At 44.0% G+C, this 19,410-nt stretch overlaps 2 protein-coding genes across 2 annotated transcripts; one reads left to right on the top strand and one right to left on the bottom strand.

Annotated features, from left to right (window-relative positions):
- Positions 1–583: 583 nt before the first annotated feature.
- On the top strand, positions 584–8,344 carry hltf (helicase-like transcription factor). The gene is made up of 25 exons (XM_080513207.1): positions 584–661; positions 908–1,107; positions 1,250–1,416; positions 1,534–1,676; positions 1,759–1,844; positions 2,183–2,254; positions 2,378–2,569; positions 2,691–2,765; positions 2,845–2,905; positions 2,995–3,037; positions 3,147–3,199; positions 3,288–3,335; positions 3,455–3,565; positions 3,695–3,786; positions 3,888–4,031; positions 4,168–4,300; positions 4,926–5,061; positions 5,194–5,373; positions 5,470–5,585; positions 5,692–5,873; positions 5,975–6,094; positions 6,597–6,709; positions 6,821–7,001; positions 7,446–7,526; positions 7,849–8,344. The coding sequence occupies exons 2-25, from the start codon at positions 910–912 to the stop codon at positions 7,990–7,992; spliced, it is 2,871 nt and encodes a 956-aa protein (XP_080369333.1). The 5' UTR covers positions 584–661; positions 908–909; the 3' UTR covers positions 7,993–8,344.
- Positions 8,345–8,813: 469 nt separating this feature from the next.
- On the bottom strand, positions 8,814–18,334 carry LOC308142665 (glycogenin-1-like; the record flags this gene model as incomplete). The annotated part of the gene is made up of 7 exons (XM_080513182.1): positions 8,814–10,638; positions 11,949–12,165; positions 13,250–13,376; positions 14,011–14,173; positions 14,281–14,455; positions 14,549–14,684; positions 18,205–18,334. The coding sequence occupies 7 exons, from the start codon at positions 18,332–18,334 to the stop codon at positions 10,456–10,458; spliced, it is 1,131 nt and encodes a 376-aa protein (XP_080369308.1). The 3' UTR covers positions 8,814–10,455.
- Positions 18,335–19,410: the final 1,076 nt, after the last annotated feature.

The raw sequence follows: 19,410 nt of genomic DNA, 5'->3' as shown, positions 1-19,410 counted from the left end.
GCGCGCGAGGCCTGCGCGCAAGTTTCTGCGCAGACAAGTGCGGAAATGTACGGAGACAAGACGAGAAAAGGCACAGTGCCCTTTCAAAATAATACGAAGCCCTCCCACCACGCTTTTTTCTTTTATTATTATTATTATAACAAACTAAAATAAACTTAAATTCATGTGCCCCTGAACTAAATGCAAACACATTTTAGTTCAGGGGCAACAAACAACCCAATTTAATCTAAAATTGTGTCATAATAACAGTGTGCTAACCACGTGGACATTCTGACCCCATTTCTTGGTCAGGATAATAAAAATTATTTTATGTCGCTAGTCAATATGTTTGAGTATTTTCAGGGAGCTCAAATACTCAACAATGAACTATTTAATCAGGGCAATAAATTTATTATCACAATTTGTAATACTACAACAAATTGAATCTGTGTTCTATAAAGTTGTTTGGTCTCTTTTTATATTTTAATATTCGTAAAACCTTTAAAATATTTTTTAAATGTTCAATAGAAACAGTTGCTTTGTTATGTGTAATTTTTTATTTCGAAGTGACGGACCGGAAGCAGTACATTAACCGTGAGCACGAGAACCACAGAAGAAGCAGTTCAAACGGCAGGAGCAACGAAATTGCAAAAACACTACACCGCTGTCTGAGAAAAAGAAGGTAAATGAAACTGTATGCGATATATGTCACGTTCAGGCGCTGTTCTGTGCAAACGTGTGTAACTTATTACGACAGAGACGGAGTAGCAGTGTTTGCTAGCCAGTGTTATGAAGAGTTGTATGTGGGCATGTCCAGCGCTGAGCTCGTTTCATCCACTTGCAGCTTCACTCTGCCCTGATTTTTTTATTTTTTTTTGGTCCCTACCGAAAACGTGAATTCCTGCGTTGTTGTTGTGTCTCCTGGAAGGGATGTTTGGTCGCGGATGGAGGTTCAGCTGGAGCAGGCACAGGGAGGTGGACCTCTTCGCGGATCGACATGAAGCCGCTGCCGAGACCCTGTCGCAGGCCATCCGCGCTGCAGCGTCCGAGGAGCCGGAGGCGGACGGCAGCGTCCTGTTCGGACACTTGCAGGGGACCGTGGTGGGCCTCAGATACTACACGGGAGTGGTGAGCACGGATATGGATCACTTGTTTCCCAACCTGGGCCTCTAAATAACTTGGAAATGTAGGACCGTCTCCCGATGAGGAGGCGAGGATGCGAACTCTCAACGTCTCCTTTTTGTTTTGTTTTTTTTATTCCTCCCATCAGGTGAATCGAGGGGAGATGGTCGGCTTAGTGCGGGAGCCTCAGAATCCGTACGACCGCAATGCTGTGATGGTCGCCAACATTTATGGCAATCAAGTAGGACACATCAAGAAGGAGCTGGCTGCAGCCATGGCCTATGTCATGGACAACAACCTGGCGAAAGTCGAGGGGTGAGATGCTCCTCCAGCACTAATGTTGGAAAAGACAATGTCTCAGTTTAAGATTTGCTTTCTCAATGTATCTACTTTTGTTGTTCATGGCCACATTATTGCACTCTTTTAACTCAGGGTGGTGTACTCTGGTACTAAAAATAGCTTCTCTATGCCCGTGATGCTCTCCTTCTGGGGGCAAGAGGAGAAGAGAGGATCTGTGACTGAGCTGATGGCTCGTCGTGGATATAAACTAAACCCAACTGGAGCCGCACAATCGGGTACGCTCGACTCGTTAAAAGTTGGAGCAAACCTCCTTTTTTTAACTGACTATTTCAGTAACTGGCTTGTGTTTGATTTCAGGTGTGAATCCAACGTCCTACAGTTGCACAGATGCACAAGCGCCTTCATTCAAAAAAGGTGTGACGATCCCACTAACGGCAGAGGAGGTAAAGTAGATGGTGGATGTTGATGTCATGTGTCAGACTCTTGTTATTGATTATAGTAAACATTTAATGTTCATTAGTTTTCATGGATAAACCACGGAGCAACCAGGCTGTTGTTTCACATCCATGTCACTGTCCTGTACATTAGTTTTGTTGCAGTACTTGAAATAGAATAACAAAAGTGCTAAGATCTAAATACAATAAAGGTTTGTTTTTTTAATGTTTCACAGAGATCAATACTATATTTTTAACTAGCGTTAGATATTTTTCTGATGTGAACACTGTCTCTAACACAACAGTTTTTATTTAAATTCAAATAACTCTTTATTTGCTCCATTCAGCTGAAGAATGCGTTCGATAACCTGTTTGAAGGTTTGATGGAGAGTAAAGACGGCGAGAAAGAAGCGGCCGAGGCATGTATTGGCTCTTTGCAATTCTATCCCGATTTTTGCCGATAGCGATTGTGACATAAATTGCGTAAATCGCCAAATCTCGAGCGGGACGTTTTCCTGACGGCCTCAAACTGTGTCTCGCAGTCGGTGTGTACTCCCCTCCTGCCTCACCAGAAGCAGGCTCTCTCGTGGATGTGCGCTCGCGAAAACAAGTCTGCCCTGCCACCGTTCTGGGAGAAGAGAGGCGAGCTGTACTACAACAGTGTCACGGGCTTCTCCGCTAAAGAAGTGCCAGAGAGGGTCCGAGGAGGAATACTGGCAGACGACATGGGGCTGGTCAGTGTCTCGTAGCTCTCAAAGCCGAGATCACAAGGAGTTTCCGAGCCAAAAACAGTTCATGGTGAAAATATAAATACTATCTCTTATACGTTTACCAACCACTCTCTCTGCGTTTCAGGGTAAAACTCTGACGACCATCGCCCTGATCCTCACCAACTTCCACGAAGGAAAGCCGCTGCCTGTGGACCAAAGTGTAAGTACTCTGGAGTTCGACGCTGCGTGAGTGCATTCGGGTTCACCGATTACAAAGTGTGCGTTTATTGCGTGTGCAGGAGAAACGGGCTTCACCATTTAAAGCTAAAAACAGACCTCACGCGGACTCCAAGCCAGCAGGTAATCTCACTTTCTGACACGTTTGGTCTGTGACGTACTCTTGTGAGGATCGGTGGAAAGATGAAGTGATGTGGCGGCTTTTATTTCAGGGGGAGGAGTCGATACACAAAGTGGATCATCCTGTTCAGACCGGTAAGTGACGTGTATCAAATTGATTGCCATGTTTTTTGAGATTATTTTGCTTTTTGTCATCGATCTCATTGATGTATCTTTTTTTTTTTTTCTTTTCTGCATGGGCCAGTGTGACCGCCGTTGGTGTTCCAGATGTGGAGATAGCAGACAAGTCGGAGAAGAGTAAGCGCCAATTGTCCTGCACATCTTTGACGTTGGTCTTGATGTGCTTCGTGGCTTATAGAGACGTTTGTTACATTTCCGCTTGTAGATACGAGCAAAGAAAAGACGAGACCCGCCAAACGGAAGCTCGTTAAAGGTAACAAACCAACTGATTTGTCTGAGTGGATGTTTATGACCTAATTCAAAGCTGCTGATGCATCAAGATGAAGCACTAAGGTGAACTAACCCCCTTCTCTCTGTGTGGTTTTCATGAAGCGGCTCCAGTGTTGCTCGACGATCTGGACTTCGCTGCAGCGCTGAGCGGTTCAACGTCAAATACAGTCGCCAAAAAGAAGAAAACCACGAAGAGTGCAAATCCCACACAGAGTGAGTCCCAACAGCATTTGTTTATTTGGTGTCTTTCTCTTTGTCCTTTTTTTTTTTTTTATAAATTGGGGTTTAGTATATTTTCTAAAAGAAATGTAGACGTTGATGGAGATGCTTTGTTTTGTTCAGCTGTAGAGTCTCCCATCACTGAAAGCACAGAAGAGCTTTCAGCCAGAACAACTCTCATCATTTGCCCGCTGTCTGTCCTCAGCAACTGGCTGGTAAGCGAAGAAATGCGATTGTTGTTGTACACGTTGGCAATAAATGAGGAATTTGCGACACGTTCGTGATCTTGCTCTACACTTTCTTATTCCGCCTGCAGGATCAGTTCGAGGAGCACATGCGCGCCAACACCAAGGTCAACGTGTATCTTTACTACGGTGCCGAGCGCAACAAGAGCCAGAAGTTTCTGTCCTCGCAGGACGTGGTGATCACCACCTACAATGTCGTCTCTGCAGACTTCGGGGTGAGTGGAGAGGCAGAGCCAAGAGGCTCGTTGAGGCGAAAAGAGGGTTGACGATCCTCTATGTGGCGAACGAATGTCGAGTCTCAATCAACTGAAAGGAACTGAGAAATTTCAAGTGTTTGAAATGTTCTTTCAGAATAAGAGTCCTCTTCATGGCATTAACTGGCTGAGGGTCGTGTTGGATGAAGGTCACATCATAAGAAACCCAAACGCACAAATGAGTAAGGCTGTGCTCCAGCTGAAGGCTCACAGGCGCTGGATTCTCTCAGGTATTGAAAACGCCTTTACACAAGAGAACATGTGAAACATGACATCTTATGAGATCTGAGCTGATGGTGGAGGATGCTGAGGGTTCTGTCCTGGGGACACCATGGCACAATATACTTCTATATACATATTTAGAGTACACATGGGAAACTGGGGGCCCCACTGATAACATGCAGTCCTCATTCTTTGAAACACATTCCTGTGATATGAATAAAGGGCTTTTTAATCACATTCAAAACTGGCATCTATTTTGAAAACTCCAGTTCCTGTATTACTTATTGTGTTTTTACATGAAATGTAACAAAAGGCTACATTTTGATTTAGTAAATTGGTTTGGAGAAATCCACTGAGTTCTAATAATGAAATCAGGAGCCATCATTCTGGTAGTGAGGATGAAAAGCGTGAAGAATATTTTTTAATCTTATGACTGGTATTTTTTTAATTAACCTTGTACGATGACAGTCATGGTGATTTTGCAGACTTTACAATGTTTTAATGAACACAAAACAATGATGCAGTAACATCACATAAAGAAGATCATCAGTAAGACCTCGAACCTGTCGTCACTATATGGAATGAATAATGAATAATTTATTTTGCGTTGCGATTGTTTCTCCGGTCCTTCAGGTACTCCGATCCAGAACAGTGTGAAGGACCTGTGGATGCTGCTGGCCTTCCTGCGTCTGAAGCCCTTCGACGTGAGGGAGTGGTGGAACAGAGTGATCCAGAGGCCTGTGACTCAAGGAGAAAGAGCCGGCTTGCAGTGAGTCCTCACAGATTTCTTGCATTTCTCTACTTACTCTTCCGAAGCAAAGAAACTTTGTGGTTTGATGAAAATGTGCCACGATTGGAACATCAAGAAAACAAATTCAAACCACGCACGTGTACTCTGTAGAAACCTTCAAAACCTGGTGAAGTGCATCACCTTGAGGCGCACCAAGAGCAGCAAAGTGAACGGGCGCCCCCTAGTGTCCTTGCCAGACAAGACCGTGTACGTGGAGCAGGTGGAACTCAGCCAGTTGGAGAGGGAGGAGTATGAACTGGCACGCACTGACGGAAAAAACACCATTGGCAGGTGGGGGGGTTTGAGGTTACTGTTAACTTCACCATATAAGGACATTTGACGGGACATATGGCAGCTTATCAATAATAATCATGTAAATGTTCTTAGATATGTAGCAGAAGGGACGGTGTTGAAGAATTACGCGGACGTGCTCGCCATCCTGATGCGGCTCCGACAGCACTGCTGCCACCCCGACCTGCTGCCCAAGGTTTTCTCAGATTTAGGTAAAAACCTTAAAGTCTGTGACCGTGACGGGTTTCAGGAGACGAACTCCATCCGAGACTCTCCTTTTGAATCTCGCGTTAATAAAACACAAACCCCGCGCTGTAGGTGCTGGCGCGACGGTGGCGGAGCTGCGGGAGCGTCTGATCGACAAGCTGCGGCTGGTGTTGGCCAGCGGCTCCGACGAGGAGTGCTCGGTGTGCCTGGACTCGGTCCGTCTGCCCGTCATCACGCACTGCGCCCACGTTTACTGCCGGCCCTGCATCGCACAAGTCATCAGCACCGAGCAGGTATAACCCGCGTTATCTGCGGTCTTAAACTGCAACATGACGCAAGTCGGGTAATTGGGTAATTATTGACAACTTTGGTCTTCCCTGTTTTCACGCCACAGAACGCTCGCTGTCCTCTCTGTCGAAGCGAGATAAAGACCAGCGAGCTGGTGGAGTTCCCTCAGGAGGAAATGGAAGATGGAGATGGTAAAAACTCGGGGAGGTGGAGGACGAGCTCAAAGGTAGAGTCGGGTCGAGTGTGATTCATCGAATCAGCTGCACCAAACCTTTTTTTTTAATGACGATGACATTCAGGTTTCGTTCTGTTATTTAGAAATGATAAAAGAACAGGGACGTCACCTGCTGAGAGCCTCTGCTGTATTTTGTTGTTAAACAAGTGCAGAAGCAGTTCAGAGTGTTTTGCATCTATAATTTAGGTGAATTAGGATTGACGGTGGGCAATATTTGGTATTCGAGTGCATGTTAACTGTCTTTCAGAAAAGCTTATTGTGGTTTTACGTGTAAAACTGAGAAATACGCTCAAGAAAATCTTAAAACCAAATTTTTTTTTTTTTTTTAATTTAGACAGCTAATTTGATGTAGCAAAAAAATAAATAAACGAGACGCTATCCTGTGTTTTAGACTCATTCTTGACTAATTTTTATCAAACTAATAATAATGACCTGTATACGACCACCTGAGGCCCGTTTTATTCCTCCTTTTTAAATGTGTTTGTGTGTGCAGGTGCAGGCGCTCATGGGAAACCTGCTCCGACTGCGATCTGAAGACGGCAGCATAAAGTGCGTGGTCGTCTCCCAGTTCACCCGCTTCCTCACCATCCTGGAGGCTCCCCTCAGGTAGCAGCGTTCACAAACAAAAGGCATTTAGTAAGCTTGTCTTTGGGTTTTTTTTTTTTTTTTTTAATGCTTTTCTCACACCCACGTGCGCTTCCCTCTCCTCTCCACCAGGGAGCACGGTTTTACTTTCGTGCGCTTGGACGGCACCTTGGTCCAAAAGAAAAGGGCACAAGTCATCAAGGAGTTCCAGAGCCCTGCGGCCGGCAGCCCCACCGTCATGCTCCTGTCGCTCAAAGCCGGAGGAGTGGGGCTCAACTTAACCGCCGCTTCTCACGTTTTCCTCATGGACCCTGTAAGCACACATCCTCAGAACCAGCCGCACATAATTAATTTGTCCCAAAGTAAACCGGTACACTTGTTAGTTTCGCTTTTTCGAGCCGGCAAGAAGTAGAATGTGACCTTTTTTTTTTTTTTTTTTTTAATGCATTTGTGCCTAATGTGAATCCAAACTGTAGAGAATGTGAGTGTTTATCCTGTGATGGACTGGTCATCTGTCCAAGGCGGTTGTCCTGCCTTCAACCATAGTCGCCACCGAATGAACCCAAAGTCGGTTAAAGCAGGACAAACGTTACACATGAATGACACGCGACTTGTTCAGGAGATCAGGATTTGCGTGTCCGACAAGAAGCAGGAAGAGGAAACGTGTCTTGACGAGATTCGAACTGACAGAAACGTTGCATCATGAATAGTTTTGTCGCGTGTCTGTGTGTGGTAAATCCACTCTTTTGTGTCTCAGGCGTGGAACCCAGCAACTGAAGAGCAGTGCATCGACCGCTGCCACCGTTTGGGCCAGAAGAGGAACGTTGTTGTCACCAAGGTCGGGAACCTTTGACCCGTTATGTTGCCTAAACATGGGAGAGAAGCACAGAAAGTTGTGTCCGAGTGATAAGCTGCGACCATTCTGGACTAGAAACTCCAGGGCTGATTTTAACCCAGCAACGGATCAGAAATCCTATAAAAACTGCCATTTTTATATATATATAAAAAAAAAAAGACAAATCCTTGTTTTTACTAGATGTTTTATGAGAAATGACTTGACGAGCTGTTTTAATTGTTTTGCTGGTTTAGGCATTAGTTTCATATTGGAGAGAATGATTGTACAAACACCTTCTTGTGTATTTTTGCATGTTTTGCTGCAGTTTATTGTGAAGGATTCGGTGGAGGAGAACATGGTGAACATTCAGAGGCAGAAGCAGGACTTGGTGGAGAAGGCGTTCGGCTCCACAGACGGCGATAGGACCAAATCGCGTATTGATGATATCCGCGCTCTGATGGAGCTGTAAATGTTCATCTGCTGACTCTGAGACGCAGCAAGATGCCTGGATTGTGTTTGTATATATATCTGAAGTGTTAAAAAAAAAAAAGCTTGTACACTTGTAAGTGTAGCTATTGGTCTGAGATCCATTTTAGAGATAAATTTTTTCACACAAATTGTTTTTGAACATGCAGATTGTTTGTTGTACCACCTGCAAAGCTTTTATACATGTGATTAACAGTTTATCAAAGTCAAAGCTGTGTTAAGGGGTTTTACCTTGTGAATATTTACTCTGGATGTATTCTCCTAGGATAAATAACTTGATAAATTGTAAATATGCTTAAAGATTTAATAAAATAAGTTCTGTCCCTTTGACCCCAGTTGAACATTCTCATATTTTCTAAAAGGTTTAAGATACCAGATTTTACAGTTTTGACAAACTGCCCTGATGCAGTGAAGTAGGAAACTTGGTACAGCACAACCTCTGGATTGAAAGTATTTTTGTGCAAAAGCTAGTGGGTAGGGGTAATACAAGAAAGCTTACATTTTTCTTTTAACAAAATACATGGCGCAAGAAGATAATTGTGAGCCTACCTGCCTTTAAAGAATCAGCTTGAACTGATTTTCTGGGGCAGCATAGCCCTGTTGCTCGAGCGGTCGTCTCGTTCATACATCTTGGATAAACCACCTTAAGACCCTTTCATCTGTCAAACTTTTGTTCAACTTATCAAAATGGTTATTTGCCAATACAACTTATTCAAAGCAAAAATGTTCTACTGGAGACCTCAAGTTTAAATGAAAGCCACATGATCACAATGTCAAAAGGAACAGATGGTCAACTTCTTGATAGATTTCTCTTTATTAGCACTTCGACGGATGTACAATGAACAGCTGGGAAACAAAACAAATGAGCATAATCGGATTCACATTTAAGATTGACTTCCACACAATAGATACAACATGGGGACTTCAGTCTGGATTCTTCCAGCTGCTTGTTGGGAGTGCGTTTCATGGATGGGAGCCGATAACTGGAGACACGCGGTGGGAGTGAAAATAAACGGAGAGTCGGCAAAAGGGACAAGAGCCACCCGACAAGTTTCTTGTGCTCCTAACAGCAGTTGCAGTAAAGTGAGGTTTTTGTAAACAGTGAGCAGCAATAAGGCAGCTGGTTACACGAGAGAAAGGAAGTGATGAAAGTCAGGACGTGGCACAAACGCGCCAGTGTGGGTCTGGCGGGGACGCAACGGACATGCAGGGGCACGCCAACGGAAGACGGGTCAGGGAGCGCACTAGTGTTTGATCCCACAAAAAAACACAGGTGAGAGAGGGGGAAAAAAAACCCCCAAAAAACAAATGGTTGCAACACTTCGCTGACTCACATTTTAAACTCTTGTGCCATGCAAATAACAACACGCCTAACACAATACCAGAAACACAAAGCTGGAGTCACAGGGAGTGTCAGAGGCACAGATATGGGACGATCATCTATGTGCTCTCGTGAGGCGAGTAAAGCAGGATTGTCCCAACGGGCAGTTTTAATGGAGGACGGCATAGACTGAAATGAGGGAAGTGCTGCAGAAATGCTCCTATTTTCAACTGAGACTTATTGCAGATGAGATTTGTGGCAAGAATCCAGAGACTCGAACCACAAAGCCGTCGTCGCCAGTCTTGTTATGGAGATTTTCCCACAGTTCAAGGAAGACTACGAGTTCATTTCATTCCAGACATGACACTCGGGATAGTTTGACATTTCATCACTTTCTTAGCAAGCGCCGAGTGTGACAAATGCTTCACGAAGATATTTGATTTAACTTGGCATAAAGGCTGAGGGGAAACACAAAACCACAAACAGAAAATATCTGCTTTAATTGGTTGGTTTGAGTTGATCTATAGAGTTTAGGCATGCTGCTTTTCTATTAGTAATTAGTCCTGAAGTTACAAAGTGGCAGAAAAGCATAAGCAAAGCTCTGATTAGCATTAAGTTACTTTTCCAAAGTGTTTTGTGGTCTGACAAACATTTGTGTGTGTCCACAGTTATTAAACACTGTTCAGATGTCAAGTGGAATCCTGGAATCCTTTAACCACTAATTTGCTCCCAGTGGACAACAGACATCCTTGGAATTTGTAAAGATAGGGCTGAAATGCATTTTTTTCACATCAGGGTTTCCATATAAATGCCTCAGTGACGACCCGTCGGAGTGACCCACGCAGTGTGAAGGTCAGAAATGGAGGCCAGGTTAAGTTGGAAAGAAAGTGACATGTCAAACTTTTCCTTCTGGACAAGATAATGGTTTGGGTGCGTGGTAATTTAGCAGACTTAAAACTCTCTGCAGAGACTGAACAATGCACAGAAGCATTCATCCGGTCACCTCATCAAGCCCCTGATTATTGCCGGAGTTCGCCAAACCTCCTCCCCCTCCTCCTCCTCCTCCTCCACCCCGGGCCACAAAAAGCTTCGACTGCTCTCCGTCACGCTCGCCCGGCCGAACCGCTACTTCAAGAATGAGTTGAGCTTTCGCTCGATGTTGGCGAAGGAGTCTGCGCCCATGTAGTCAATCTGGCCTTCCTCCCAGCGCTGCTTCCTCTCCGCTGATGTAACCTGAGGGGGGGGAGGGAGAGGGGGAGGAGGGGGGGAGGACGCCGTCTGCACCGGGACCTCTTCGGGATTTTTTTGCTGCGTGAAAGAGAGAGAGAGAGTGAATGAATTCATCACTGAATGAAAAGCGGAGCAATACTTTATATGGACTGGTTTCCCCCCCAGAGCTGCTCCGCGCTCGACTTTCCCTCGGCTCAGCCGAGATTGCTTTACGGGGGGAAAGAAAAATAAATAAATAAAAAATGGCCCTTTTTCTTAAAAGATATTCAGGTCATGCAGGCATTTCCTCACAACAGTCAAAAGTGCAAACAAGGTATTGTCGATAGTATGGAATAGACAATATATCTAGTGGCATCACAACCACTTCGTAGAAACAAAAACATCTTCGACCCCGAATGGACGTTGCACGGAATCAAAAATACTCATCGGTTTTCTTATCGCATCTTAAAACATGCTTTTGTTGCAGTTTACGCCGACATTGTTCTTCCTACTCAATAAAAGATTACGCTCAGAATTTAGATAGTCGTTGATTTGTGTGTAAGGGGTCTTTTCAAACCGTTTCCCTTTCGGTATTTACGTTTTGTCCGATGATGAACAAAACTTCTAAATAAATAAAGCAAAGCAGTGGAATTCAATGCTTCATTACTTTATATGGCCCGTGGGACACATGCAGTGGAGGCAAAGTTAGATGAACTTCTGCTTCCTTCAAAACATCAGTCTACAATGATCCTCCCCGTGCAAACGGATATAGGGGGAAAATATGAATACATTTATTGTTGTTATTTGTTTGCACAGTCAGAAACTGCAGCAATTCACTTTTTTCCCCCCCGCCAATACAATACATCAGTATATTTTCATTCATTAAATCTAGTTTATAAAATACATAGAGCTATTTCCTGCAGTTTGCCTGTCCACGCTTCTCAACGCGACACGTCAAGTTTTAGCAGTCGTTCGCGCAAGGAAACGGTTATATTCGTAGTATAACATTATAGTTTTGTGTCCTCAGTGAACGATGCAAAACTTTAAGCGCCAGCTAAACTGTCAAGAGTGTCAGGAAGTCATTTTGCTTCACAAAACTATTCAATACAGTCATGATACTGCTGAGAGGAACTCCGAGACCAACAGTAACAAATACGTTTTGGCTGCAGACGGAACAAAATAATTACCTCTTACCATGTCAAATACAACCCATAAATATTATCCTGGTTGAGATGATATGTACAGCTTCAGAATATAGCTCTAATCACATACTGATTGGGATGAATGCGATAAAAAGCAGAGTTCGACACAGTCGGGACAGGAGGATTATGCAACAGGTAAAAAAAAAAAACAGCCAGCCTGATCTCAGGCACGCCTCCCAACAGCCACACGCACTCGTCTCTACTCACTTCTATGAAGCCGCTGCTGAAGGGAGTGTCTCCGTAGGACTTCTGCAGCAGCGGCAGCACCGACTGGGTGTACAGCTGCCACCACATGAGCAGGTAGTCGGGGTGCAGCTGGCACGGGTCCGACTGACCTTTGACCTCGCCCCGCTGAGCGTCGTAGGAGTAGTTCCATGGCTTTACCTTGCCCAAGAAGTGCACCACCTTCACGTCGTGGCCGTACCTGCGTGACGGAGAGACGAGAGGGCGAGAGAAAATACCAAGAGTTATGTAAATGTGGAAACGCGTTTTCCGTTTAGTGCTTAAAATGTTTTTAAATAATAAATAACGAGAAGCTCTCCTCACCAGCAGACACCTTGAGGGCAGAGCTGTCCCGGTGCTCTATTATTATGACGAGACGCCTCCCGCTTCAATTTTCCAACCACTGACTCATCACATCTTTAATTTGTTCTCACGTTAAACTCCTGGATTTCTAAAGCCAACCCATCAATTTTGCCCGCCTCTCCTCCTCGGTCATGGATTATGAGTTTTGTAAACACGAAATGGAATTTGCAACGCTTTTGAACAGTTTTTTTTCTTTTTTTAAAAGGATGTACTTTGGCCTAACGAATGAATGTGTAAATACATGCATTTCTATTAGCCTGATTGAGACGGAATTTATGGATTTCAGCACGAGCTGCAGTCAGTGCACCACTATAAACTGTTAAAAACAGGATGGTGCATACAGCGAATTCTAAAGCACGTAAAATGTTATTTCCCTCCACGCAGAGGCAGAAGTTGAGCATGTTTGTCGATGGCTAAATCTGAAGGCCCGAGTACTTATTTTACCGTCTCCCTCTTCTCGGGCTGATGTTTGTCAAACCAGAGGATCCATAGTCACCCTTCTCAGGTTTCTTGCCTCACTAGAGGCGCGAGTCCAATTTTTCAATCTTTCCTGAACCAAACTCTTTATAAGGAAGCGTGTGATACAAGGTTTGATCAAACTACCCACGTGTAGCTTCCAAGCAGGTCGTTCTCTGTTTGTTCCATTTTTCAGCAGATTCTCTGCAATACGACACCAGCAGACGAAGACGCACACAACCAACTAACCTTTGAACTGACCTTTGATAAGCTTTGTGTTCTAAACACTCAGTTTTACAAGGAAGTTACCAGAAACTGAAGCAAGCATTTTGGAAGCAGTAACGGTGGGCCGGTCGTATGCACGCAAATTCAACTTCACTGCTAAAGTCATATTAGAATTTACAGTGTATCAGGGTGAAATGAAGGTGACGTCCTTGACTGGACAGACAAACGGTGTTTGTACTGACTGTTTGAAAGCTGGCAGGTAGGAGTAGATGGCGATACTGCTGAGGTTGTAGATGAACGGAAGGTGTTTGGAGATATCTGCCGTTGCCCAGGTATTGAAGAAACTGTTGAGGACCCCCTGATCTCCACCTGCAGACACACAAACACCCTCCGATTAGACCTATATGGAGGTCACAGCAGCGCAAATTGAGAGAAAACTTGTGGGAAGGAGTGCATCAGTTCAATGAAGTGTGTTCATAAAGATTCAAGACAAGCCCTTTCAGGATTGTTATTCTGAAATCTCACCTTATGCGACCTCTCCTCCCCCACTGTTGTAACCCAGCCTGACCCTCTACGGCTCAAATGTGACCAGTCAACACCATGCAGACTGTGTGCTTTCCAAGGATTAAAAATAGAAGCCGACAAGAAGATATTCCAGCCAGTGCCTGACAACATTTGGTTAAAATCACTATGCAAAGGAGTGAATGAGAGCAGCAGGAAGAAATACAAGGGTGGATTTTTAACTGTTAATCTGCAAACATTTGTCTTTGTGTAAACTCATTCATGACTGTTTATTAGCCGTGAGTGATGTTAGAAAAGTTTTTGTTGCCATTTTGTATTCAGTTGTTATTTAACTGGCTGCTAAAACAATTTTAACACCCAACTAAAAAATAAATATATATATACACACACATTTCTTTCCCTTTTCTTTTCCGATCATGTTGTCATTTCTCTTGGGGTCATAAAGGAGTTACAAATTTAAAAAAAAAAAAAAATCACTCGCCATCGAAGCTGCCATTTTCCCCACAGAACGCGAGCAGCTTGTCGTGCGTCTCATTGGACGGTCGGAAGACGAACACCCCCGAGTTGAAACAGTCGGGCCAACCCGGATCCGGAGCTGCCGACAGCTCCTCCCTCTCGAAGAGCTCGTCTATGTTGGACAGAACCTGAGCACAAACCGAATGGGACCATTAGTGCGTTAAATTCAGCGCAGAGAGAGAGAGAAAAAAAACGCATTCGTGGCCTTTCGTTGCTTCCGGGTGGGATTTCTCACCAACGTGTCTGCATCCATGAACACACACTTGCTGTACTGCGTGAGCCTCCAGCAGTGCAGTTTGGTGAAAGTCACGCCGAGATCCGGACGCTTCATCAGGGCCAGGTGAGCCGCGTCGCCCGAGTCCATCACGTCCACCACGTACACCTCATCGAAAATGGAGCTCAGCGCGTCTCTGCGGCAACATCCAGGTTTCGCCAACAATCAGCGTGCATTCTCGACATACAGCCGTTCACGTTCGAGTAAAGAGGCGACGGCGCGGCTTTACCTGCACGGCTCCGCAACGTGAGGTCCGACGAGTATCGCCAGCTTCCTGGTGGTGTGGTGGTTCCGTAACGACTGGCCGAGGACCATCGCTCCCTTGGCGTAGCTGTCGTTGGTCGCCAGCGTCACAAAAGCTTGGTCTGCTTGGAGAGACGTCAAGATGAGGTCGTTCCTCAGGCATCTTTTGACTTAAAAAATAAACTTTTCTGTGCCATAAAATTCCCTTCACCATAAAGTCACGTGAGAAGTTTAAATGCACTGCACATTAGCCAAGGTCAAACTTTCTGTGGCTTTTCAAAAGCCTTGAAACCTTTAAAGAAAACTTGAGAACTAAAGTAAACAATAAAATTGAAATATTAAGACATGGCAAAGTTACTACTATCAATATAAAACTAAATTAAAAATACAATGATAAAAATATAAAGTAATGCAATTATGAACTTTAAGATTAAAAATAAATTAAATAGACGAAACGTTTGCTTGTCTAAAAAAGTTAAGTTTGCTCTGCGTCTCGTCCTCTCCCCGGTGAAGCAGCGATCAAATATACTGGCTCAGGTGTGATTGTTGGGTCTTTCCCTCCACACGGTGGTCATAATGTTATGGCTGATCATACCAACCGACAGTTGCAGGAATGCGTGTGTAAAGGCAACACCTAACCTGCAGAAACCGGAGTGGAAATGAAAACACAAGTTATTTAACTCTTGTGCAAACGGCTTCTTGGCAGGTGTGTTTGATTGTAATGGGTGAGCCATTAATCACGCCGGTGTTTGACATGAATCTTTAAACAAACCGTTTTCATTACAGAGAATTATACTCCCTTAAGTTTATGCAGCTAATAAGTCGATCAACATTTGTGCACTCGCACCCTGAACTCATGAAAGTAGGACATTTATTTCCTTCCATACCTGACCTCATTATCAACCAATCATGAGGTCACGTCGTAAACGACCGATTCTCTATCTGTGTCCTAAAGTCGACCCCCTCTGTAGGCCCATTGTGTGATGCAGTGCATGCATCAACGGCCGCAGGGGGTGGGGAGGATGAACCTCATTGCGGCTTGAGTGAAAATAGGCCCAGAGCCAGAAAACGGGTGCTCGTCAAGCTGAATGCATGCGCGTGTGTGTGTGTGTGTGGGGGGGGGGGGCTTCTGGGAAACCCGATCTGTGCCGCGCGGTTGCTAAGGTCCGATTAAAGGAATGATAAACTTTGTATAAAGAGGAGGGCGAAAGAGCGAGGCCTCTCTCGTCAGTAACAGGAAGCACGTGCTGCGTTCCCACAGCCTTATCTGTGGTAAGACTTATGAGTTGCACACCTCTGAGCGCGCTTACAAAACGAGGACCACGAAGTGAAGAATCCCTTTTAAATGTGCCCATACGAGGGTCGATTTTGCTCCTGGGGTCAAGTCATAAAGTTGTCAATGTAATAAACGTTATATTTTGTTCAGTCACATCAGAACGTCACAAATTCACGTTCAGCTGAATAATATACACAAATGTTAAAGTTAGGCTTGTAATTACTCATGTCAGTCCACGTGGTAGTAGTAACACACAAGGGGTGAAACACGGCAAGCCTTTAATAGTGTCTGAGAAAAAAAGAAAAAAACTTGAGAGCTACACACTGTGGAGCACGTACACACTCAAACAGTAGTCAAGTCAATACAAACACAAATGACTCAGGAACTGGGCGCCGATTTCTATAACAATAAAAGCCTGCAAAAAACAAACGTTCAATTTCCCCAATTTAAATCCTTGTTTGAGCAGGTCACACAGCTTGCACTTAATCCGGTGCGCCAGTGATACAGTAATGCTCCAGTCTCATTTTAAATACCATTATTATGTCCTTAACAGTTAAAACACACAATTTTACAGGACTAACCTGAAGGCAACAATATTCTATTGCGTTAAATTTACAACTCACCGTTTTTTCCTCTTTCGGGTTATCTGTGTTTTTTTTTCTTCTTATCTCTCCTTAATATTTATTGGGCCTGTCGTTTTGTAACCTTTGTATATTGGTAAATACCCAGACAAGACGAAATCTTTCTATTGATCCTGAAGGAAATTCAATGCATCAGCTGCTCTTACACGCGCAGATACAAATAAAAAGCCTCATTCCTGAATGTAAAAAGAAGCAACACCAAAATTAAATTCACTGAAATGACACCAAGATTAAACGCATTAGACTACCTCGAACACGTTCATTGATTATATATTACATTACGTTTATCGTATTTCGCCTCTAAACCTGAAGCCTATTTGTGCTTTTACAGCACTGGTGCACTTTAACGAATCTGGAATCATAGTTAGGAGCAGGTTTTCAGTAAGAAACCCAGCATTTGGAAATTCGCATTGGCAATGTGAAGAGAGCAACTTCTGCTTTCCCACATTGCCGGTAGATTGTGACACTGCTCCTCTGGATGGTGTGCAGGCTAACCAGGCCTCAAAACTCATTATGTTGGCTTATCTGTACAAAAAATGCCAGTCGATTTACAAAGTTTATTTTTAAACTATGAGAATATCAAAAGATACCCAATTGTGTGATCTTCAATCATTTTTTCTGAAAGGGTGAGCACCTGACAGCAATTTGATGAATCAATCAGATGATCAAAAAGTATTTCTACTCTCTAAAACTATGTATGACTATTCAAACAAATGTGGATCAGTTTTCACCGCCATGTCAATTTAGGAGTCATGCTTGGATTATGAGACAAAAACAATTGCAGATAATTCCCCGACTACAAGTAGACCATTTCCCCCAGCATAGTATATAGATAAATTAAAGAAAATAGCTGTTAAATTATTCAATAGTTTCAATCAATTCTGCGTTTGAGATGGGTGGCATCAATATTAAAATCAAAAGTAAAGAACAATCATCTGCACTCATCAGATCAGGAATGACGCAGCTGGCCTTTTATTATTTACACTCACTTTTGTTCAAATGCTGAGGAGAAAGCTCAGAAATTTGCCATGCGGGACCGTCTGGAGAGAATTAGGGGTAAAAAAAGAAAGTGGGAATTCCCTCATTTCATCGCTACAAGGTGCATTTTTCCTTCCTGGGATGGAAAAATTCCCACGTCCCCATTTAACCGAGAACACGAGGCTGATTTTAAAAAGTTGAGCAAGAAAAGTAAGAGTTGAATATAATTTTGCACATCAGGGCCTCCTTGATCAAGTTCAGCCTTTGTTTATTTATTTATTTACGAACAAATAATCACTTCCATTTGCACGCTGTAGAACTTAAGGCCAAATGCGATAACACCCCTTTAAAAATGTAGAATGCAAACGAACTCGAGTTTAATAAGAAATTAAAATGCGTGTAGAGCCGGTTGTGAGTGTGACCGGATCTGCGGGGTTTAACGCGTCTCTCTTCACTGAGGTCCAAAAAAAAAAAACGCAGCAACTCATCGCGTCCAACAACATCTTAAACCCCGCAACTTAAACAAAATCCCCCCAGGAGCTGCGACCGCACGCTCCACATGCACCGTCCCACCTCTTCCTCTACACTTGCAGCAGGTGTCGTCTGCATGATTTACCGACAAAACGTTTCGGGACGGTTCGTTATGCAGCCTCCTCCCTCCCTCCCTCCCTCCCTCCCTCCGGTCCGCCACCGGTCCGGTAGGCCCGCGCTCAGGCGGCAGTGCGCCGGAGGCTCGACGTCTCTTACCCGACATGGTGCGCTGCGGAGGGTCCACCCGGGGGTCGGGGGTCGCGATGGGGAGGACGAGCGGCTTGCACTGCGAAGGGCAGAGGCGCAGCAGCTGGGAGCAATCCAACGCAGGAATTAAGTCCCACATTTTCCGGGTCACGTGACCTGCGTGCGGCGGACACGCCCCCTCTGCGCCTTCTCGTCTTCACATAACTTTATTGGTGAGGATTAAAATCACAACGGTCAAGTCCATTCAAAGCCCATGTGATGTGAAATATCGTATTTTCCCCCAAGAGAAAGACAGAGTTTGAGTCATATCAGATCTGTTTTTTGGGTTGTTTTTTTTATTCTTTAAAATAATATCACCATGGACTCTTGCCCTCATTAAAAAAAATTATAATAAATCTGCTTTGCCCTACACAACTCACCCCTTGATCAAATCCAGGTTACAAAATGTGACAATTAAGGCAAACAGAGTGATGGACAACACAGCAAATTCACCTTCACACCTGCAGGCAATTTGGATTCACTAATCAGCCTCAAATGCATGTTTTTGGGCTGCAAGGGGGGGGGGGGAAATCAGAGGCCCCAGAGGAAAACCTAATGTAGAGGAAATACATACAAACTCCACACATACAGGCCTGTGAGGGGGAAAGGGGGTCAATACAGCTCCAATTTACAAGAAAACCTTTACATCTACACCTGCCAAAATATCATGGTAAAAACTATTTTAGATTGCTCCCTCTTTAAAGGAAATAATCAAGATGACTAACTATATTGAAAAGTGACACTTGGCTGTATATATATTCTGAATAATTATTCTAAATTTGAATGTTTTCTAAAAGGGTGAATTTTACACTTACCAGAGGTATAAAATTTTCCCTGAACAAAAATGCTAAATATACCTTTATTTTTTTGGTAGCTGATGCACTAATTCTACTACTAATTGTAATACATATAACGCAATGATACTGTTCATTAAATCTGAGGTAAATGTAACTTGAGCATCACGCTGTTCCGGTCATGGTCAGACGTGACCTTCACTACAGTGATCTACTTTTCGAACAAAAACAGGAAGATCCTTTGTGCTCCAACAGCTGAGCGGCTCAGGTTGAAGCAGGGCTGCCTCAGAGTGGTCATGTGTCTGCATTACAGCTGAACGTCACTTCAAAAGCAACATGTCAACTCTCAGGCTTCAGGAATTGAATACACATTGATATGTAG

This window comes from Blennius ocellaris, assembly GCF_963422515.1.
Source record: "Blennius ocellaris genome assembly, chromosome: 17".
Lineage (NCBI taxonomy): Eukaryota > Metazoa > Chordata > Actinopteri > Blenniiformes > Blenniidae > Blennius > Blennius ocellaris.
Note: the sequence above shows the minus strand (reverse complement) of the source record. Positions and strands in the feature narration are given on the sequence as shown.